Source organism: Neurospora tetrasperma (genome assembly GCF_000213175.1).
Source record: "Neurospora tetrasperma FGSC 2508 unplaced genomic scaffold NEUTE1scaffold_3, whole genome shotgun sequence".
Lineage (NCBI taxonomy): Eukaryota > Fungi > Ascomycota > Sordariomycetes > Sordariales > Sordariaceae > Neurospora > Neurospora tetrasperma.
Window position 1 is genome coordinate 2,079,303 of NW_009799101.1, and position 22,812 is coordinate 2,102,114.

The following is a 22,812-nucleotide window of genomic DNA, read 5'->3' on the forward strand; positions in this document are numbered from 1 at the left end:
CCCCCCCCCCCCTCCACAACACCCATCCCCCCCTTCTCCAGCTCGAGTCCCCTCCTCCGCAGTCAAGTAGTGTATGGAGCGCGCCCTCCCCACCCCTCCTCTCCCACTCCCCCTCCTTTGTAAAGCCCCTCCAAGTATCTCCAGCTGAACCATGACTGCACCGGGATCTGTTGATAAACAAATAAAATAAAATATAAAAACGGTTCAAAAAGGGACGCTGGTCCTACCACCCGGCATTTGGACTCGATTCCATGCCCCTCCATCCTATGCTGTCATTGTGCGTAAGTTCCGATTTCCATTTGTCCAAATTTATTTTGTTTCACTGCTCATCGCCCGTTGAATATCATCATCTCTTGTGATCCATTATGTATGGTTATCTGTTCATCTTTCCCAATGCTCGATACATTTCATGCAGAAGGTAACTTTTTTTTTTTTTTCCTTTAGCTTGATATGACAGAATGGATCACGATTTCCAACTAGCTACAATCAAGCCAACGTCCATCCTGTTTCTTTGACGTACCGACCGAGCGTATTATTGCGGGCTGTCAACGACGGGGGGAAACCTGTTACAGAGAGTATGGTTATGGATATGCATCCAGGGTTCATCCTCTTCTCCCTCCCTCACCTACCCCAACTTTCACGAAACGATCTTCGTCCCTTCCATCCCACCGCATCCTCGCTTCCCTATCCCATTCATCCATCCTTCATGCTCTTATATGTCATGGGTCCACCTCAGTGACACTGAGTGACTGCAAGCCATACATACCTCTACCTACCTTACACTTACTGCACATACCCTGATCCGCGCGGCAGAGCGGAGAGCAATCATGATCGGATCAAATCATCGGAACGGAGGAGGAAGCCAAGATCTCTCATATGTCCATATATATACGTAATGTAAGTAAAGCAAGCATGGAAGATGAGACTCGGCTTGCTCGGCAGAGAAACAGAAAGAAGAAGAAACAAAAAAGGAAGAAAGCAAGAAACGAAACAATACTAGCTCCCGATAATACGGAGAGATAGTGTAGGAAGACCACCAGCCTGACATCACTTTCACTCGTGGTGTGGGAACAAATTGAAACTTACGAAGATCAATTTGACAGATCAGATTGGTTCAGCCTGCCTGGCTCCAACGGAAAACAAAGTAGATCTAATTTGTTTGGGCTGGGTTGAGCGAGTCCATCTACCTACTTAGCTAGGTCGGCATCTCAACAAGGTGTCTGCATATAGTGACATATAGTGACAGTAGTACATTCAAGAACCTGATGCTGATAGTTCGACACGTGGGAAGGCAGAGACTAGAAAGAGGTATGTCATGATACCTGCGCAATTCCGTGAGAAGACAATGGAAGGGCATGACGATAAAGGCTATTGGGGGAATATGTACCTGTGGACCGACGGGTTGCTTTCTCAACAATGAGTACACCTGTACTCTGGGGTAAAGGAAGGAGGAAGTCTTTCTTCACCAATACAAGTTACACAGCGTTCGTAGGTATGAAGGGAACATAGACGTGAAAAACTTTAGCCCATTAATTGATGATTTTGGAACCGAGAATCTAGCTACAACGCGATCAAGCTCCCAGGTGGTCAGGAAAACGATGTGGTCCATGTATATCTGACTTGAGTTTGTCCATTGACGCTGTTGCTCATGTCCAAAATATGATGCTGAAGGTATGTTTGATTTGGATATGTGGAGAAGTAAGGGACCGCAGTCAAGGTCAACTCTAATACCTAATATACCACTTACTACCGTAATAGCAGGCAAGAAGTCCCATTCGGAAGGAGAAAAAAAAAAGAGAAAAGAGAAAACCAGAATATAATGAATATCTGTTTCACGCCTCTTCGCGTGTTTGGTTATCATATCAAGAACATTGATCCGACCCCTTTGCCCTCTACGCCTACTCCTGACCCATCCCATATCACCCATTCCGTTCCGTTTGGCTACATAAAACTCGAGATGTGAAACAAAACTGGTATAAAAGAAACCTGCCAGAAAACAAAAAAAGAAAAACCTTCTCACGTAGCAAAGCCCGGTAAAGAGGCAGGCAATACAAGACAATAAGGAAGAGAAGGCGATTGCTGGGCAAAAAAATGTAAACGCCCTCAACAAGACGCGCCACGCCGACGCAGAGATGGTTGAAGTATCCATACACAATACCATGATGCACCTCCAACAAACAGAAGAAAGCAAACACAAGAGATAAAAAGGAAACCAAGGAACACGCACTTACCTTGCTCGGAGGTGGGGAGTACTTAAGAGGTAGGTTTTGCGCGAGGAGGTGAGAGAGATGAAAAAAAAAATCGAAGAAAAGAATATTTTCCGAATTAAACTTGGTAAGAAAGAAACACGACACATGAGTGGAACCCAGCTCCATCCATTTACTTCATAAACGCTGGCTCGCCATCTCATGTCATGTCATCACCTCCTCCTGGCACTCGATCTAACACCTTTCCTAGCCATCGCTGGGTTTGCCCTCTCTCTTCTCCTCGTTACTGGCGGCGCTGATAATGTGGCAGTAGCATTCGCAACAGCAGCAGTAACAACAGCGGCAGCAACATCCTTACTGCTGCTGGCGCCGCCCTCTACTGCTATTTCCGCAGTTACTAGCGGAACGGGGACATGGTTAGGAGACGTCGCCGTAATGGTATCTGCCTCATCGACATCAAACTCAAGGTCCTTGAGGGCCTCATCGTCCATATCCGTCAATTCCTCACTTAGACTTCGCACCGCCTCTCTGCCAGGCCACTGTTCTTCGATGACTGATGTACCTTCGATCTGGAAGCCGTGGAGGTAGGTGGGCACGCCACCCTCTGTGAGGATGTTGGTGGTCGGGTCACGGCCGAAGCTTCCATTCGACTGAGGTGGTGTGAGAGGCCCAGACTGTTGAGGGTGCGATAGCTGGGGAACATTGGCGCGGTCGGGACCTTCGCCGGGTAAAGAGGGTGGAGTGCCGGAGTCTTTGGTGGGTCCATCAGGCAGCTGAAGCTGTTGGGAGTCTTCCTTGTGATTTTCCTTCTCTTCTTCGCCAGCGACTGACTGGCTTGTTGATAGTGTGTTATTAGATTTTGGTGCAGCGTCGACCTCTAATGTGTTTACCTCTATGCTGCCCACACCCGCCTTCTGTTGGGAGGTATCGACGTTCATCTCATCCGGTTCACCGTTGGAATTAACGTTAGCGTCCGCTTTACCGTCCCCGTCTTCGTCACCCTCCCCATCTGCTTCGCCGTCGCTCTGATCGGCGACGATGATCTGGCCGCCCTCTTCTGGAGCATCAGCCATATCAACGTCCTCAGCCGCGACACCGTCATGGCTGGACACAGTGATTGTGGGTTGCCTGACTTCCAGGCTTGCATCGAGCATGCCTTCTAGTTCTTGATGGAGAGCATCGTAGGGTTTGCTGCAGATATCCGCCTCTGCTTGCAATGCTGCTTCGAGATATGGCTGAACTTGCCTTAATATCCTCTTGCCCATCTGCTTGCATTTCTTCACTTCAGCATTGGCGCCGGGTTTCGTCGGTGAAGCATACGATGGTTCGACAATTTGGTCTAAACCAGCATGCGGGTTCATTGCAGAGTTGATCTCGGCACTAATGACTTGGCAGAGATCGTGGGTGAACTGCAAGGTTGTCGTGTAGTAGCGCTTCTCCATTTTGTCCTGCAACTCGGACAAGCCCTTCGCAAAGACGTCCCTATCTGACCTATTCCCGTTAGCACAAGGTTGTTCGTGACAAGAGTGGCGGTTCAAGAGACGTACTGGATGGCCTTCTGGAGAGCCGGTATCAGCATCTCATAGACTGGGAAATAGCAGCTGTCCACGAAATCGCGTTCCATCTCGGCAGCTTCAAGCTTGCTAGCCTCGCGCTGCACGATCTCTTCTGACAAGGCCTTGAGGTGTTCAAGGTCTTTCAATAATGTTCGCGCAAACTCAATTCTTCTAGCCAACCGTGTCTTGCCCGATGGTCCCATAGCTGCGAAGTTCCGCCTCGTCAACTCCATGGATGAGAATGTCTCCATCTGGAGCTGGAGACGTTTCAGAAGAGCAGCACCCCTACGGGCTTCACGCTTGAGAGTCCAATAACGACATGCTTCGGCAACAAAGTCCTTCCTCTTCAGGATAGGGAAGCGTGCTAGGGCGCTTTCCACCAGATCGTAGACAGCCTGTGGGATGATGGGCGCTCCCGATGGCAGCTTCCATATAGGCTTTCCTGGATGGCCGTTCTTGGTTTCCCCTAGGACAGCAGAAACCTTGGCTCCCGTCATCTGGGATTCGTCAGGAGGGTGCTCGGTAATGGCGTGCCGGTGGGTAGCTGCCAGTTGCAGGGCTGAAGCTTGACTATCAGCCCAGATGCGGCCCTTCATGGCGCGTTTATAAAAGCGCTTAGCATCTTTTGTCGCCTGAACAACATCGTTCTCCTTCGCGTAGTCCTGCGGACAGTGTTTGTCGCAGTATGCTTTGAGTGGCAGACCGCCTTCCAACACTGCAAGAGCACCCTGGCTGTTCTTCATCTTCAGATATAGCCGACTTCGTCTAGCGCATGTGACGTGGAAAGCCTGAAAGCAGTTTTTGTTAGAGCACTGGATGCAGGCTCCCATCTTCTGATTGCAAATGTAGCACACGAGTTTCCACCTGTTCTTGGGGACCTTTTCCACTTCCATCACCGGCTCCATGAAGGTGTGATTCCCAAGTGACACTTCTGGAATCCACATGGCACACAGGAGATGTGCCCATTTTGACGAGTTTGTCTGCTTGAATGCACCGTCGGTATTTGGACAGAAGATGCAGGTTGGGACACCACGCCCAATAAGCTGGCATTTTCGACATAGCCACTGGCCCTCTGGAATAAAAGGTACACCGTAGCACTCTTGGTGTACTGCAAGATCGCAGCCATCGCAAAAGACAATGGCATTGGTGTTTTCGCAATCCCCATCATCGCAAATGGCGCACTTGCTATCCTGCTCCTCGCCGGTCTGCGGTTCGCCGTTGACTGCCGCTGCTGAGCTCGACCTGGGCCTATGAGTCTGTGGTGGTTTCGGGTTTGGCTTTGGTATCCTCTTCTCTAGCGCATGCCACTCCTTCTCGATCTTTGTTATTGTGATTTCGAATATTTCGCGGGTTATAGTGTCGAGGTTGGAGTCCTTGCGGCGCCTGTTGAGTGTCTCAAGCCACATATCATCTTGCTCATCCATGTCATATTCGACCCTGCCCACAGCCCCCGCCGAATTGTGTGCAGAATCACTATTTGCTTGTGTCATGGTCGAAGGATCGATGTCTTCCTCGACGTTCGCATCCGTGGCCTTGATGAGTTTCTGATCCGGCCGAATGAAGTTGTCGCTCTCCTGATAGCCCACATTGGACATGGATTTGTCGACATAGCGTGCTTGCCCAAAAGTCTTGCTCTCGAATAGGGCTATTCGGTCAGTTTTTCGGTATGATGGCTGCTTGAGGTCCAAACGCTCTTTTGGCGTCTGGTTGTGGATCGGAAGAACTTTGGGTGTTTTTGGTGTGATACCAAAGTCCAGCGGACGGTTTGCATAGATAGAAGACGATTCTCTCGTTGGTCGTAGTGGTCTACGCCTACTAGGTGTATCTGTGACCGAACCAGCAAGTAGAGGCCTATCCTGCCCACTAGGTGTTGCTGCATTGGGTGCGTCCGTTGACACCATGTTGTTGATGGCGCTCTTCGTAGGAGTAGTGGCGCCATTATCTTGGCCACCTAGTTGATGTTGTTGTGGTTGTTGTGGTTGTTGTTGGACGACAGGTGTATGAGGTGCCTCCCTCAAGATACCGTCTACTTCGTCGGCTTGAAAGATCATAAATGTCCCTTCAATATCCAGGTTTGGGTGAAACTCTTCCCACCCACGCTCCTCTCGGGGCTTGTAGCCTTCGCTCTGAACAACGGCCGCCACCACGGCGGCAGCCGAACTGTATTGCATATCGTCGAGTTTATCGCGGTTCACGGCGGTCCGTATCCTTGTACTTCGCTCTCGTTTCGGGAAAACGCTTGGGGAGGCACGGGCGGCGGATGTTCGTATTCTTGATGCGGAGCCCGATGGCTCGGCCGGGGTTTCGACACCATCTTCATCAATAAAACGTCCGCCACCGCCGGGCCCACCAGGCACGTATCGTCTCTTCTTCAAGGGTGGCTCGGTTGCCGGGGCGCCTGAGGCGTGTCTCTTGCCGCGGGAGGTGGTCGCAGAACCTCCGGCCCTTGAACGAGCCTTGGGCCGACTCTGAGGTCGCCGCCGCGGGGTTGATGGCACCGGCGCCATGGCTGCTTGATGGATGAAGCAATAAAGCTGATGGACGAGTCGAAGGTGACGAATAAGTGATGGGTAGGCGGTGGTCAAAGGGGGATCACCGCGTTGGAGATGGTGGCTGAGGAATCACTCGAGAGGGTCGGCGGTCCGGCTCGATCATTGGTGGAGGAAGCGTAGATATGCGACCGTGGGCTAGAAGGCAAGAAGGAGCGGGTGTGCGATGGTCAACGATGCGGGAAGCGTGAGGGAGCCCGGTAGGCCTGAAGACGTGACGTTCTCGAAAACGCGAGGCTCGAGTGATGGCTAGCCAATCAGCATGCCGCGGTCAAGGGCAAGAAAGATGGCCCACTGGCTATCCGCTTACGTAACGACAGCCGCACGCATGTCACGGGCCCTAAAATCGACAAGAACAAGGGGTTCCAGGGGTTAGGAGGGGCTTACCGCTCGTTTCGGCCTAGCCCTTTGAGCTAAATTCCGTGTTGCAGCTTGCGTGCGTGGATCATCTTCACTTCAGTCACCAAACGGTTTTGCACATTTCGATCCCTAATCCCAGCCACCCTCGAAGATCCCCCAGAACTCAACTTTAAGCTTTTGGCAGATTAACCACCACAAGATACCTGTAGTGCACAGTTACAGTCTTAGTGGCAGACCCTTTTGTTTGGCGAACGTCGTTATGCTTCAAACCAAGCTGTTTGGCGGCACATTCATGAATCAAACCAACTGTTTCCATCACGGGGAGGAGGCGGGATGAAAGAAAGGGCTGACACCAACAGCAGAACTTGGGCAGTTGGGTATGCGCATTCGCACGCTGGATCCGGCGAGCTTTGAGGTGAGTTTCAGCTCTTTGTTTCTTTCCTGTGTGTTCTCCCGAGAAATCCATAGAGCTACCTCTAGTTTGGCAAAAGATCAGATGTCGTCACAGAAACCGACCACCTTCATCCTTCCCTAGGTCAACGCAGAGAACGGCCAGCGCACAATATCCAGATTTACTGTTAAACCATGATGTAATTCTTCCACAGAGATGCAATCTTCGTGCGTGGTAGTATTGATTAGTTGCACTGTCTTGGCAAGTCAGAGTCCCCCACTCACCTTTCCCACGACCCACGGTCGGCCCCCTGGCCCCCATCCGTTCATGCATTTTTTTCGAATTGACCAGGCATTTAGCCTTGCCACCTCATCAACAGTGAGAAAGGATCATCAAGAGGAAAAAAAAAGACAAAGAATCCTTTCTAACTATGTAACACTCGCGCGCGTAACGCATGATCCCGCATGCGCTCGACGTCTGATTGGCCTTCCTCCTCATCGGATCCGAGCCAGAACCTCCGGCAGACATTCCGAGAATAACACAGCAAGGATCATGGCCAATTGGTTTCAATATCCATTCTGCTGTCCGTCACTTCGTTTGTGCTCAATTGAGGCTTGGTGAACCGGTCTTTGTAGGAACGTGTGCTTCCAATCACGGCAGGAGCCGGCTACATTGACAACAGGATACCATGATTTACCAAAAAAAAAAAAAAAAAAAAAAAAAACACCTAGTAGTCGAGATACAGCATTCTCCTGTCATGGAATGATTGACTGACCCAGCAGAGAGAATTACGGAGGGGATCGACAAGGACACTATCTCGCGTTTAAGCTTAAAAACAAAAGAAAAAAAAAATTTAAACCTAAATCCCCGACGAACCCATCCGATCCGTTCGCTCGGATCCGTTGCCGAGAATGCATAAGAGATCCACCGTTCACGATCATGAAAATCCTGGTTCTGGAATTTCGCGAGCTTATGATTTCCCTCTTTTGGGCGTTATCGCAGGCGGCACCGTGTTATTTGCCATTGTTCCAAGATAAGAGACATGTTCGTATTCGAACCCTCGTACTCTAGGCTGAATAGTGATATTCGCAATGGCAACCAAATAGCTCGTCAATTTGAACTGCTACAAACTGCAACTCTTGAGCGTCCGCACAAATTCTCCCCTTCTGCAACATCAATTCGAGGCGTACAATGCAAAGAACTGAAGCAGATGTAACAGCCATCAGATAAAGAAGACGCGGACATGAAGTTTCAGGGAAACCCAATTTGTGAGAAACTAGTATGCATAATGTCTCGCTTCTTGCTGTACTCTGCAATGCTTTTTTTTTTAAATCTCTCTCAGATGCCCTCGAAAATAACGCCAATCATCATCATCATCATCATCATCATCACCATCATCATCGAACCACCCTCGTGCGTGATACCTGATCATAACAAGATAAGACACGCCAGTAACGGAGGAAATCAACCAATTCCACCAAAGCTTCCACCCATCATCATCATCGTCGTCATCATCATGCCTCAGCTCTTGGACTGTCAAAAGGATTCGCAATGCCTCCCACCATTCATTCTGTCTTTACTCTTTCAAACTTCAATGCTGCCACCGGCTAGCCACCTGTTACTGAAACTCGTCCGAATGCGGGAAAAACGAAAGGGTGACCAAATCATGTCCACAGATGGACGAGATCTATAGGCCGTGTGGATATCAATGCCAATCGATGATGAAGAAGCATCAAACTTCCACCTTCCAAAAAAACAAGATCTTCCAACAGGTCCAAGATGCAACAGCTCCAGCACAAACACAAAAAAAAACAAAAAAACAAAAACGGGCATAGCTGAAAAGAACACACAGGAAGAATGGCAGATAGGTGTGGCAGGATAGGTTATACAATCATATTTCTCCCGCTTCCTTCAACGCCCTCCCATTCCAAAACGCCAATACGCTATGCCTATAGGATATCTCTTTTCTTGTGTAATGTAAATGCAAACCAGCCCAGTCCAATCCTACACAAGTGCTTGAAGGGTTTGGAGGAGGGAATGCGTAGAGGTAGCGAGTAGGTATCGTAGCATCGTCCAGCGAACAGCTTACAACTTATACAACGCTCCAAAAGTCATAACATGCCTTTTTTTTTTTACAAGCCTGGGGGTAATATCATAATAAGACTTCATCCAAGTGTTCGACCACTATGGATCGCCTGCACGGATGCGGCTCTAGGAGCTGTCGGGTCCGCAAGTAAGGGAGAGGGGGCACCAAAGTTGCCCTCGCGGTAGTTGGGCGGAAGCGAAGTAGGATCCCATCCTTCCTCATTGAGTGCACTCAGATAGCGGCTCCCCACTTTGTCACGAAGCGACTCGATCTTCCGACGGTACAGTTCGCCGTCGACATCCCAGTGGCCATTATCCCTCCACGACTGAGACTCGGATGAGCTCTTGTGGGAGGGATAAAGGGGAGTTATGCTGGGAATGACGGTGGATTCAATCCTGGGGATATCGGCGGGTGCTCGAGCGTCGGGCAAAGGGCTAGTCGTAAGTGTCTCTTGAGGAGCATGGATCTCGGTGGGTTGTGAAATACGATAATGTTCGTTATGACCCGAAGCCGCTCTCTCGCCAGGTCTACTGCGATCGTCGACCAGAGTCACCGGAGCAGGCGTCTCGTTAGTAGCGAGATCCACAATACGTCGTTTGGGTGCTTTCCGACGGCGCGTAGACGCAGTGTTGAGTTCGCTTGTTGTGCTTTTGGGCATGGGCCTCTCCTTCCTAAGGACAGCCGGTTCTCTTGGGGGTGGCTCGTATACAAATGTAGGCTTGCTGACATCCACCGCAGGCAATTCCTGGGGTGGGGGCTTGATGACGGGGACAGCCGGTAGCTCTGCCGCCCTTTCATGAAGATACCGCCTCTCTGAGTAGCTGGGCCCTGACCCGTCGATAGTGATGTCTTCGGTATATCCCGGTGTTTGACGGAACAGGTTAAAGATGGTAATGCGGTAGTCACGGTGGATTCGCGTAAAAGGATTGCCCTCCACGTAGATTTCCCGGAGTTCGGGGATACCAGTCAGACGCGCCAACTCCATAGGATCGGTAATTTGATTATCCCTCAAGTCCAGTCTTTCCAAGGGGTAGAGCTTCTCAATGCCCACAATCGATGTCAAGCGGTTGGCGCGGAGATTGAGGGCTGTGATAGCGGGAAGAGGACACCGAATAAGCGAATGGAGCGAGTCGATCATGCAATGAGCCAGGTTCAGGGCGCGGAGGGCTGTCAGAGTTACAAGGCTGTCGGGGATCTGGGTAAACAAGTTCGCCGACAGGTCGAGAGAATGGAGAGAATTCGCAAGTGGGGCCAGACTGGCCGCCGGGATGGAGGTAAGGGAGTTGTCTGCGAGGCTCAAATGCTTGAGGAAACGCCACTTGGAGGGAGGAAGTGTTCCCATGGCGAGCAAGTTGGAAGAACTTCCACGAGAATTATACCAGGAGTCCGAGAGGCTCGAGTGTGAGCTTCCAGACCCGGATCGACGAATCTTGTGACTTCCCCGGACGTTGCTTGAGCCATTCCTAGAGCTGGTAGGCCGGCGCGGGGAGTGACTTCGTGGTCGCCCGTCTTTTGCCGGTGTCCTTGACTCATCGCTGTCCACCCTTACGACAGACGGCCGCCTGTGGTTGTGCAAAGCCGCCCCGAACTGGTCAGGCCCAGATTCGCTGTTGAGAGAGCCAACTGGTATTTCAGTGTTGGACGTCCTCGCATCTGGAGAACTAGGTGGGGAATTCGACTTCTGCGCCGCCTGCGGGATTGTGGGACTTCTCCGAGGACTTGGTGCAGCCCAAGGACCGGTTGGGGATGACTGCGCTTTTGACGAGCGACGACGTCTCTTATCCATATCATCCAAAACGATGTCGATCAGAACATCTGCAGGGTCATCGAGACTGGCGCGCTTGAGCGTGAGAGAGCGAAGCTGCTCAGAAAGCCGGTCCCAACCAAAGAATTGCCTGAAGTCTGTATCACTGACTTCAAGTGCCTGGACGTTCTTGAAGACATAAAGAGGGACGGCCGAGTCGAAAGGAAATTCTTCGTATCCTTTGATCAAACGCGCGCGGAAGTCGGGGGCAAGTCGTAGGCAAGGGATCTTGGTGAAAGCAGAGTACAAGTACTTGAGGTCAGCCTCGATGGCAGCCTTCTGCTTCTCAGAACGAGCGGCAGATATGCTAGAACCGATTCCAAAACTCGACCATAGAGCAGACATGCCCGACATAACACTCCTGATGCTGGAAACAGAGTGAATTGAGCCAACGTCGGAGCCACGGCTTTTACACCGTTGCGTTTGGCTAAGGAAGGATACATAATTTCCCGAATTTCGGTTATCGTGCAGGTTCTCCAGGCGAACCTTCATGGGGCCGACAGGAATAGCCAGCTCTTGGAATCGGGAGAGTAGATAGAACAGGTGATGGGCGGTAAGAGCCAGTTTTGCCGACTTTACGTTGTGGGATGTAAAGTTCAAGGAGCCTAGAGATAGAGCTGCAGCTAATGTGCTCGAAGGCGATGAAGACGTCGAAGGTCGCTCTGGAAGAGAAGAGGCCGTGGGGGCCGAGGTGGAGAGCACCGAAACGCTCTGTGAAGATGCATGGCGAGGAGTGTTTTGTCTCCTAAACTGTAGCGCATTGGCGAGGGCCTTTTCATGGGTCCGCACGAAGCTCGCCAGTTGCTAGAAGCCAACATGGATGATTAGCCTAATGATCCTCTTGAAGCGCAACTGCATTGCAGTAATGACCATAGAATCGTCGTACCTTGATGAAAAACTCCCCGTCTTCCGAATCCATATTTAGCATTCAATATGCATAACGGGTTGGGGCGTTGTAGGTAGAGAGGTGCGTTTCCCGGACGAGGACAGCAGGGGAAAAGGTGTCTAGATAGGACGATGTCGGCGCTGGGAAGAGTTTATGTACAGCTCGGACTCGGAAGGCTACGCGCGTGATCGTGCGGTCTGTAGAGTTTGCGGGAGTTTGTCGTGGCGAAAGTCGGACAGCAGTTGGTCTGCGTAATGTCATATGTTAGTTAGTCGAGCCGTCACCTCGCACAGGCACAGACGCCTCGTTCTTTCGGCAAGCCCTTCTTGTCTGGCACAGCGACCGCTTGGAGCTTGCTTAAAATGCGGAAAACGAAGTCGGCTCGGTAATTTCAATGGCCGACGAGATTTTGAACAAAAAGGTTACGAAGGCCGTGATGGATCGGTAGAGTGTGCGTATATCCGGTGGAAATGAGCCCATTCGGCATCAAAGTCGGGTCTAAGATATGTCGAGTGCGGGGATACTGGTGACAATGCGGCGCGTATTATGTAGGTGTGCAAGGTGTGCAGATGTGGTTCGGCGGCAAGCAGAGGTTCCGGTTTCTGTGTGACGGGTAGATGCTTGAAGGAGGGCGGATCGTTGTCCGGCACCGGTTGCGAGATGTGTGTGCTCGTTCAACAGTTTCAGTCGTCCTCGGCGGTTTCAACGCCACTTGTAGTAGTGTAGATTGTAGCAAAGTAGCGGTATCGAGGCCGTCATGATGCGGACACGACACCGACGCCGCGGCAGCAGAAATGGCGGAAAAGATGGCTGCAATAGAGCCCGGAGGTGAAATCCACGCAGATGCAGCAGTGAGGTGCAGCAGGTATGCGAGCACGGAATGAGCCACCGATCACGCGTACACACCGATTGGGGGGAGGGTGTCCTGGACTCGCAGGGACTAGCCAGAGGCCAGCCTGAGGTTTGGCGGGCCAGTCACAAGATGATTTCCTTCCATGCTGTGCCAGCGTGCCAGGGTCCGCAGCACCAAACAGCATGTCTGTCGACAACGGCGATCTCCGCTGCAAGATGGACGATGGGATGGGGAGTGCTGGAGAAACCACCAAGAACGACCCAAAAGCCCACGTTGTGGAATGGAAGCCGAAGAAGAGGAGCACGATGACGACGGCGAAGGCGCTTGGGAGCGATATGATGCGACGGCGATGCGATGCGAGCAAGCTGGCTGGCTGGCCGGCACTGGCCCAGCGGAAGGGGGGAACAACGGTAGAACGGGCGGAAAGGAGGCCAAGGAAACATCAGGCAACTCACCGAGTTTACTCGATTTGGCGCGGCCGTCTCACGGTAACCCAGTCTCCCACAAAGACCAACAAAGCGGGAGGTTTCGTTCGGATCCAATCCTGAGGGCGCACTCGACGACTTTTGTGTGCGATGCGGCCGCGAAGCGTGTCGGCGGACAGACACGCACGCAACTGAATACAAGGAAGGCGACGACAGGAAGTCGATAGGTAGGTAGGTACTCGGGGGGGAAGGGCGAGCTGAGAAAGCTGAGCAAGTTGTTGAGGACTCGAGGTGCCCAACGGGAACACGCTAAGGTACTTGTAAGGTAGGGAGGGCCTCGGTGGCAGGACAAGGGCGGGGACCTTGCTGGAGATCGGGGTAGGTTGTGAAGAGACGGGAGGTGGGACGGAGGGCGGAGAAAAGGCGGATGACGGGAGCGAGCACAGAGGACAGGAATGCCTCGCTTGGAGTGAGATGGATGTGTAAGAGTCCGATTCCGCTCTGTCTGCACAAACTCTCGCGATGTCGCGTGTTTGAATGGTGGTGGTGCTGCTGCTGTCCGGCGCAACCACAAAACCACGAAGGGGGGGGAGGGAAGAGAAGAAAAAGAAGGGTCTTCCTGATGGTCGGTTCGCCGGGGGGGTGCGGATGAAGGCTAGCTAAATCAAAATACCTACGATGGGCAGGCTGCGAAGTGGAATCTGCGAGTCCACTGCACCCTTCACACAGTCAGGGCACCCCGGTCCCCTGGGTAGCAGCAAGAGGGCAGCAGCCGTCGGTCCAGTTCAGTGCTTCGATAGGCAAGTGGGTTTTGGGTGGTGACTGGGCAGATATGTGAGATTGGCCGGACGACGCTACCTACCTCTAGGTACCTCGAGAGGTACATACCTGCCTACCTTGCCTCTACCTGTAGCGGCACGACCGCCGCCTACGCTTTGCGAGTATTTCTCTGTTTGCGGCCCACCTCATTTTCAGACGGGAAACCTCCACGCGTTCCGCTTTCAACGCATTGGGATCGCTGCTAGAAAGCCTCACTTGTGATGACTATGTCTTGGGGATGCCATTGCGTCCTCGTAGTTCTATAGTACAATCTTGGTTGGTTTCCTGGGGTGTGTCGTCCTCTGCAGCGGGGCATGTTGGCACGCTACAGGAGTAGGGAAGACCGATACACCACCGTTACCAGCTTGGGAGCGGGGCTACCACTAACAAGGTATTGGGTAGGTACCCTAAGGTGTAGGTAAGTAGCGACGAAACTTGGAAACCCGAACCAGGCTGTGGGTTCAACTGCCCATTGCTACCCCAGGCAATTTCAGGCAATGCGATTTCCCAAGCCGTGGACCATCATGATGTTTCCCCTGTGTTCGTCTCTTCGTGTTCGCACGGTCGTCCTCCTCGCTACTACACACACACACGTCTCCACTGTCTCGGGGTTTGTTGTAGGTAAGAGGCCGCGAACCGATGAGGTGACTCGGTCGATGATCGTCAGCCGTGGTAGTTAGGCTGCGTGGATGATTCACTTCAGGTGGTTTGTCATTGCCGAACTTCACGACATCCTGTATCAGAGTCCTTTTGTTCGAACTGAAAAGACCCAGGGACGGACCTTGGAACGGACTCTGTTCAACTTGGACTTGGAATGCTGGAGGCACGAGCTCGAAGCCTCCTCTGTCTCATCGGGGAAGACGCGGGCAGATATACATGCCTATAGCCTATCTGGACCCCCTCTCTACCTACCCGTCGACAGTACCTACCTCCACATTACATCTCATCCTCTGATGATGTTGCTTTGCTCTGCGTCTCTTGCAGATAGTGCTGACTTGACCGCTTTCCTCCGACATGTCATCGTCGTACCTGTACAGCGTCAGTAAATTCGGACTCCAAAGACCAAAGGTAGCAATTCTGCAAGAGAATTCAGTGGAATTTGCTGTCATACAACGCCAAAGTGTGTCTGTCTTTCGGCTTTCTTGGCCATGGCTTGCCTTGGTTTCAGTTGCGTTGAAGCAGCCGCTCACGCAGTCCGGGCCAAAAGCAGACCTAGGATACCGTATAAACTCGGTTCGTTGATTTTTAACTTCCACGGAAATCAGGCATAATCTGTAAGCATACTGCCCGGATATGTGCATTTTATGCCCACCAAAATAAGTGGGGGAGTTGTGTTGCTACTCCGGAGCACTGTAAATTCGATTCTCCTTTTGCCCTTCCTTTTCTACCTGTTTTCTCAAGGGCGTTGGAGTGTGGGGGCATTTGAATTACTATCTTGCATGCAACTTCAGGTGGGCATAAAGGTTGCAGTATGCTTACTGCGTATGCCTGATTTCCCAGGAAGTTTAAAATCAACGAACCGAGTTTATACGGTAACCCAATGATGGCTTCGAGATCAGAGATGCAGTGCATTTGCAGGACACAATGCAAGTCTCACTTCACCTACCCAAAAAGCGCAGTAGAACCTGTTTTGAATTATGATAGGGACAACAGCGATCGGACCAAGCAAAAAAAAGGCCATGCCTGAACTCGCGAGGTGTATCCTCTTGTGAAGAGCCGCTTTCACTCCCACATATGTGTTCTTTTTCTAGACCGACAGTTCAGACATCAATAGTGCCCCCTTTAAACGCCCAAGGCTGAAATGGGCTTCGACACGATTCTCTTGTGCTATCAGGGTAAAGCAGTGTAGTGTCTAAGTAGCACGATTTCGGTTATGCGGGGTGACTTTGGCTCCGAGTCGGTCGTTTAGTTGGGTTCCCAGAGACCGATCACAGTGACAAAACACTGTGCGGGGCTGAGGAACCAGAAGCTCCAGTGAGTGTTATGCAAAAGCCCCAGAAAGCAGCACGACGACTTGGGTTGTTGACTATCTGGCAGACTGGCGTGGCAGATCAGCTGCATTCTCCTGATACCGACAGAGATAGGCTGGCATTCCAACTGCTCTTTCTGTATACTACTTATCCACGATTGCTCCGTCATCATGGTTCGTTGTTCTGCAACTTTTGGTCGAGGCTCGGCTCACGGTTTCAATCCATCATCCGAAAACATTCCCAAGTCTTTTCGAAGCAACGAGTTGCGCCGGGTCGCTGTCCCGTGTGTGTACGTCGGGAGCAGTCCAGCCCCTCTTGCTGACTTTGAACCAGTGTAACACTTCGGTAGGAAAGTTTTTCGTTCCGCCCCTTGCCCAAGCCGAGAGCGCCGCGGTGGTCAACCATTGGAAGGATGTTTTATGCCTTGACATCAAGTGGTTATCTGCCCCAAATTTAAGATTGCGGTGGCCTTATCGCGGCGTAGCATGGCGACAGGGTGATAGGCTGGGCCTGCCATTCGAGGTAGGTCATTGTCCCCTCCCCCCGTATGATCGGAGATGGGAATCTTCCAACTTGGCGTCGTCCTGGCAAATCCCGAGGAAAACTCTGCTGACTGCGTAGCTCCCACTTTCCGACAAGTTCTGCATGGCATTGAAAAGGACCATGAAACATCCCTTGCTTGGGACTTCAGCAGCTAGCTGCCTTTGTCTTGACGAGAATTGTATACGAATGCGATCCTCTATCCCTGGAGGGAATTCAACCCAGAGCAGGTCCTCAGGACAAGAGCCAAGGCCTCAGGGTTCTGGGGACTTGGTCCAGGGTGAAAGGAGCTTTTATTCAGTGATCCATGTCTGCCGGGGTGACCTGGGCAAGAATCACATCGGTGCACGACCTGTCAATGCCCCCCCCAACAGATGGTAGCGAGCACATACGCATCATGTAGCAACAGGGCGTAACAATGTGTGAGGAAACCGAGAACCACCGATTTTTTTTTTTTTTTTTTTCGAAGAAAGGGGAGATACCGGCAAACAATCTCCCAGGGGAGAGCAAATGGGAATCAAGTTCGACGGACTTTGAATCAACCCCTCTCACATGCCAGGCGGGTAGACGAACGTGGCTTGAACTCAGGCTGGCCTGGTTGGCTATCCTGTACACTACAGCCTCAGGACACTAACGCCACAGGAAGATCAATGTCCAGTCAACCAATACCGTTATCTGACACTTTGGAGACCCAGCAGTTTGTTTTCTCCGCTTGGGTGTGTCGAATCCTTCGTCGGGCATAACTACCTTGAGAGGGCTGAACAGACTAACGGCAAGCCGGCATTCTTCACAGCCGCCATGCCATTAGCTTAAAGCACCAGGAACAAATTTCGCTAGTTACCTCTCTGTTTGGTAGTTAACGTGAATCCTATTGCAGATAGGGTTTCGATTGAAGCTCAGGTCCCCTCGTGCTTCTCTGGCGTACGTGGTGGAGTTCTCGGGAAGTCCTCTCCAGGTTTGGGTCGGGCCATGTTACCACTCGGTAGCGGCTAGTACAACTGATATCTGACCCCGGGTAGCTTATCCAGGCAACTAGTATTGTCATTGGTGGTCTTTTACACTAGTGGGTAACAGTGACGAGAAAATACAATTTCCGAGGTCGGCCCATTGGATATGACGGTTCAGAGGTTGGACCGGGCTCATTGTCGTACATTGCACATATTTTGACATTTTTCTTCCTGCTCAGCCTTGCAGTCTTGTCGCTGGAGAACATGCGTATTATCTGATCTACTTTCCATTTTGGTCTCATCGTTGTTTGACTAGAGGTAAATTTCATCCGCCAAGTACCTCTACTCTCGCCTGTATCTGAAGCCCAGATGGCCCGTGCGAGCTCAGAATGGTGATCGTCGCAGCACTGAGCGCATGGGCCAAATCAAGATCCAAAAGGCCTGATGCCCTGGAGCGGGGAAGTGAATCAGATCTTGTGGTCAGCACGTTTCGACTTCAGACCTGTTGTATACCTAGTCTATATCTCAGGATCCGATCAAGGGCGCCGAAAACAATTCGACTGTGTGTCACTCATCACAATGCCTGGAACGCAGGTATTGCACTGGTCGTCGTTGCGGATAAATGCATGCGACTATAACCCCCATTCTTACCCTACCTACCTATCGCTTCTGCACCACCTACATAAATTATCACAGAAGCGCCAAAGTGCCGGCGCTGCTACCTCGCCGTTGCAGCATGCGAGAGAAGCCTCTGCACTCACCGCCTCCCGCTTTGGCTACTTCTGTATCCCTGGTATAGACAAGAGTGTAGAAAAATATCAACTTGCGCTCAAGTCCCTTGTCCCCGCCCGCTATACCTCGGGGTTCGACAAGGCCCCCCCTCGTTCATAGATGCTATCTTGCCGTTGGACGGAACGAATGGTGAATGCGCCTTGGACAAAGGTAGGTGCGCAAGATGGTTACATCTCGTTCTTGACCGTGGTCAAATCTCGGCTTCCATTGGTCACCATTCCCGCCTCATCTCAAACCCATGGCTCCGCGTGGGTGATGAAGGCGCAAGCAAATGGACAAGATCGGCCATGGTGTTTGCTGGATCATGCCGAACCCACTGAAACCTTGGAGGGATTCCAGAACCGGGGTCAGATTTTCCTTTTTTTCGCTTCGTCTCTGACAACAGTCTGTTCGGGATCGGATCCTGGACTTGAGTGTCATTCATCAACAGCCAAACTGCTGCTCCCTTGGCATGTTAGACATGCTGAGACGCCCATGTGGTCAAATGATTTTCCAATGACAACCCCGCGCCACTCTTAGCTGCCCGGTGCCGATGATCTCTTGTAGCAAGAAGCTTCGTCTACATGCCAGACTTGCATCGGCTCCGACGGCAGTACCTACGGCACTAAGTGTACGGCAACAGCACGCACGGCCCACAAGCAGCCCTCTTCAAGCGTCAAGGCGAATGGGCTTCTCCAATGGAAGCTGGTGATTTTATCACGGTCTGGCTCTGCCCAACAGCAGGGCCCTGACAATCTCCTGGCTTTTGCAACTTTGTCAATCTCAGAGAGCGCCATGCTCTTCAGATCAATTAACGGCTCAGGTCGAAAGAGTGGATCTTTGGGAGTTCTTGGGAAGCATTCAACCTCTCGGAGTAAGACCACAATGACGTACATACGGCACTTATCCCTTCAAAATCCACTGGTGCACTTGGGTCGTAACAGTGAAGTACCCTAGCCGTCGTAGTAGTGGCAGTATCTCGATGTGTTTTTTTTTCTTCTTCTTTTTGTTTGTTGTTGTTTCCTTCCAATTCCTCCAATCTTCCATCAAGAGAGAATCGCCCATTTTCCGGCAGATCCTCCGAGGCCTATCATACATGGCTGGCGCGGCTGGGAGCTGGGAAGCCGGGAGCTCCCAGGCCATAAAAACGTCTGCGAGGGCGCCAAGGGCGGCTGATTCCTCAAGTCATGATGGGGATTGCGCAACAAGCAAGGATTCCCAGCACATGGGGCTCCAGAGTCATTCAATGTCCTCCTCCGTCCTCCGTTTTGTTCTCGCTCGCGACTGAATGGACACTGGACATTCGCTGGACTGATCAATGGACACTCCTCATCTGATTTGATTCGGATTTTGCTCTTTCGTCCTCGTCAGTCGCCCTGGAAAATCAAGACGAACGAACGGTATCACGCGCCCGAGCAAAAGCACCCCACTTTTTGCGTAGATGCACCTTCACGGCCGGCATGGACTTTTTTCAACACCCATCCGAAACCACCCTTCCCTTGCTTCATTTTCTGTTACCCCGTGGGAAAAATCTCTTCCTTCGTTCGCTCGGCGGATCTAGGACGGACAGCCTCCCCTTTGTTGATTTTGCTTGTTTTCCCTCTCTCTGCCCCCGCTTCCTCTCCTCCCTGCGCCCTAGCCCCCAAACTCACGCACACGGCTGGAGTCTCAGTGGCTTATGATACGCCAATTCGAACCTGCTCACCGCTCAAATCGCTAGATGTATGCCACAGACATGGTGAAAGAGGGTGGTGGGAATGTCCCCTCCCGAATGCGCGTCATCCCATGTGTGAGGGTGTAAAGAGCTTTAAGCAGGACAGAGGATGGCGGTTAGTGAGTATGGGTGCCAGCATCTGGATGTTCTACGAAGTGTGTGCAGGAAGACAATGCAAGTGGGTTTCTTTTCCCTTTTGCTTTGTGGGTGAGGCCTTTCTTGCATTGAGCTAGCACCCTTTTGGTTAATGCAACTTGAGGGTGCACGAACCACCCGGTGTATGTAGCGGGCTCCGGGGTCATGGGAGAGGCTTAAACTTTGTCCCGTCTTCTTTCTTTCCGGTCCTGTCGTCCAATATTCCATTCCTCTTGTCTTTCTGGTAGTTGTCTGACATGCCCAGTTTCCGTGAAGCGTATGGTTCATGTTGGAAATTGTCAGGCTTACAGTTGAACGATACCGACAAAGCCTGGAGTATTGCGACACGAATGGATACTATACTAGGCTCTATGTGGGATCTATAGACCCTCGCTCGCCTCGTTAGCGATCATTTGGTTCAAGTTTCAACAGCGCTATCAAGATCTGCCGGACAAGGCTGTTCCTTGATACATGAACGCAACGACCTCTTTCGCTCGCATACACATGGCCATATGTATCGGACGATAGGGTTCTAGAGGATGGTAGTTGAGGCTCTATAGCCTTCTCGTCGTCGCCGCGGGACAAAGACAACAGAGTGCCAAGAATCTGTCACAAACAACGCATATCACACAATACGCCCATAATGGACAGCCTTTCCCTGGATTCCACTCCCATAACGTACGATTACCGGGAGTAGCTGGCACCATGCCATGATCTTCTTTGTCAAGACAACACATGCCTACATCGACCGTTGACATGGGACCGCAGGCTGAAGTGAGGTAAGGCAAGGTAAGGGTGCTCACCCTAAACCGAAGATGACGCTGTCTCGCTTCTTCCCGCACCCTTTCCGCCATTGATATTGCCAAGGGACAAAGACTCACGTTTCACAATGGGGAGGATCTCGCCGATATCACGGAAAGCAACCATGAATAGGAAAATACCGGCTTGCCGAAGTCGGATCCCTTTCGGTTTGACATGGGACGTGGACCTTGGCAAGGCAACACTTACGTCGGCACTGTACGACAAAGTGAAGAAAGAGTTATACGGAGCGTAGATACAGGCTTACACTTACACACAACTCACCTTCCCATATGACACTGCATTCTAGATTACGCACACAAGGCTGTACTGTTGCAATACTCAACTAGTAAGATGACCGCCTTGTGTTGGTTGCGTACCTAACTTCAAGTCTGGAAGTAACGATATTCTGAACGAGAAATCCAAACTTCGTCGTCCTATTCTGCTTCATCTTTGACAGTCGTCATCATCATCATCATCATCATCATCATCATCACCATCATCCGAACTTACCGGGTACTCCAACAACAATATATTTATTTCACCCGCGTGTCCGAAGGAGTCTCCAAGCAGCATAAAGAGACTTGCGGCGCAAAGTCGGCAGATCAAACATCTTGAAATACATGCTAATCCCAGTTAGATTTACAAAGCTTCTTCTGACATCACCGACATATGCGGGGCAACGGCCTGATAATGAACTGAGTATGGTCTCATCTCATTGCATCTCGTCTCATCTTATTCTGCTAACTGTTGTGGTTTGGTTTTCGGTCTTTTGTCACTGGCTTGATGTGTCCCCGGTCGGATGGCTTGACCTTGAAGCTTCACACAGAGGGGTATCCCAGGTAGGTGTACGACGGAAACTTATGCACCGACTAAATTGCATGTCGTGAGTTGTGTCACAGCTTGTTTCTGAAGACTCTGTTGTAGGGTTCTGAAATCCTGCAGGTAGGTATGTTCTTCCTTGTGTGTCTACTTCTATTCTCGGCGTGCTTCTACGTCTAATTCGTAGGTGGACGTGGGCTCTTACCGACACCTGAAACCGGAAACTTTCTGGAAAAGTTAACGAATTTTACTCTGATTGAAAGAACAGCGAGGATTACATCAGATAACTTTGCTTCGTTACTCGTTAGTGTATGCAATCTTAACCTAGCCAAGTACAGACTTCATCGAAAGCTGTGCCTTACAACCCTTGATACCATATACTTATCTCCTCAATTCACAACTTAGGCTGCGCTTGATCTGGTACGGTTTTCGTACAAAGGGCCATGTGCGATGTTTCTAATACTCGGAAAAGCGGCCACTTCATCAAGTATCCATGTCCAGAGAGAAGTTGGAACTCGCCTTGGGAATATCGAATTGAGTTTAGTTGGGTTGAGTTGAGTCGAGCTAGTTGAGTGAACTGAGCTTTTCCAAGCGCTATACGAAGACCGTACGAGAACAAACGCAGCCTTAGGTGTAAATGGAAAAGATTAACCGTTTCCAAGTCATTTGTTATCCACGAGTGTCTAAGACAAGCCGCGCGGCCCATGGTCTTGAAGTTGTTTCAATCGAGTTGTACATGGGGGTTTGGTCAGACCAGGTTTGAACTCTGAAGCCTCGCGAAGCGGATGGTTGCCGCTTCCAGTTCCAGATCTGGAGAAGATTCAAAGCTGCAAAGACATGAGACTTATTCAGATTATTCTTGGTTGTAAGTGAGGGGAGGATCTAGGAAGGGCTTGGACCTAAAGTGGAAGATTGAAGGCTTTGAAAGTCCCAGGATTGAGGATCCAGAGCTACTCACAACAGGACATTGAAGCCCTTTGCAATTTCTCACACTTGAACTTTAATTCATCGTTCGGGTCGCTTCAACCGTGCAGGATGCTCATCAACGCATTTGGCTCATATCCAAGAATCAAAAGATATAGAGGCCATGACGTCGAACACGGTTCTCCCCTTCGTTGTCTTCCTCCCCTCACTCACTTTAACGTCCCCGCATATTCATACCACATATCCCATGGTCTC

At 51.1% G+C, this 22,812-nt stretch overlaps 6 protein-coding genes across 6 annotated transcripts; 3 read left to right on the forward strand and 3 right to left on the reverse strand.

The window, feature by feature from the left end:
- Positions 1 to 2,419: 2,419 nt before the first annotated feature.
- NEUTE1DRAFT_81580 (uncharacterized protein) lies at positions 2,420 to 6,290 on the reverse strand (the record flags this gene model as incomplete). The annotated part of the gene is made up of 3 exons (XM_009852529.1): positions 2,420 to 2,560; positions 2,663 to 3,698; positions 3,755 to 6,290. 3 exons carry the CDS (start codon positions 6,268 to 6,270, stop codon positions 2,420 to 2,422), a joined length of 3,693 nt encoding a protein of 1,230 aa, XP_009850831.1.
- Positions 6,291 to 8,153: 1,863 nt separating this feature from the next.
- On the forward strand, positions 8,154 to 8,866 carry NEUTE1DRAFT_116928 (uncharacterized protein; the record flags this gene model as incomplete). Its single annotated transcript, XM_009852530.1, has 1 exon — positions 8,154 to 8,866. One exon carries the CDS (start codon positions 8,307 to 8,309, stop codon positions 8,754 to 8,756), a length of 450 nt encoding a protein of 149 aa, XP_009850832.1.
- Positions 8,867 to 9,199: 333 nt separating this feature from the next.
- Positions 9,200 to 11,872, reverse strand: NEUTE1DRAFT_62903 (uncharacterized protein; the record flags this gene model as incomplete). The annotated part of the gene is made up of 2 exons (XM_009852531.1): positions 9,200 to 11,757; positions 11,840 to 11,872. The coding sequence occupies 2 exons, from the start codon at positions 11,870 to 11,872 to the stop codon at positions 9,229 to 9,231; spliced, it is 2,562 nt and encodes an 853-aa protein (XP_009850833.1).
- A 1,002-nt stretch (positions 11,873 to 12,874) lies between these two features.
- NEUTE1DRAFT_137533 (uncharacterized protein) lies at positions 12,875 to 13,240 on the forward strand (the record flags this gene model as incomplete). Its single annotated transcript, XM_009852532.1, has 1 exon — positions 12,875 to 13,240. One exon carries the CDS (start codon positions 12,875 to 12,877, stop codon positions 13,238 to 13,240), a length of 366 nt encoding a protein of 121 aa, XP_009850834.1.
- A 4,732-nt stretch (positions 13,241 to 17,972) lies between these two features.
- Positions 17,973 to 19,042, forward strand: NEUTE1DRAFT_100637 (uncharacterized protein; the record flags this gene model as incomplete). Its single annotated transcript, XM_009852533.1, has 5 exons — positions 17,973 to 17,987; positions 18,090 to 18,186; positions 18,644 to 18,664; positions 18,808 to 18,940; positions 18,988 to 19,042. 5 exons carry the CDS (start codon positions 17,973 to 17,975, stop codon positions 19,040 to 19,042), a joined length of 321 nt encoding a protein of 106 aa, XP_009850835.1.
- Positions 19,043 to 20,450: 1,408 nt separating this feature from the next.
- NEUTE1DRAFT_109936 (uncharacterized protein) lies at positions 20,451 to 21,262 on the reverse strand (the record flags this gene model as incomplete). Its single annotated transcript, XM_009852534.1, has 5 exons — positions 20,451 to 20,545; positions 20,696 to 20,782; positions 20,895 to 21,028; positions 21,097 to 21,117; positions 21,192 to 21,262. 5 exons carry the CDS (start codon positions 21,260 to 21,262, stop codon positions 20,451 to 20,453), a joined length of 408 nt encoding a protein of 135 aa, XP_009850836.1.
- Between the last annotated feature and the right edge of the window lie 1,550 nt (positions 21,263 to 22,812).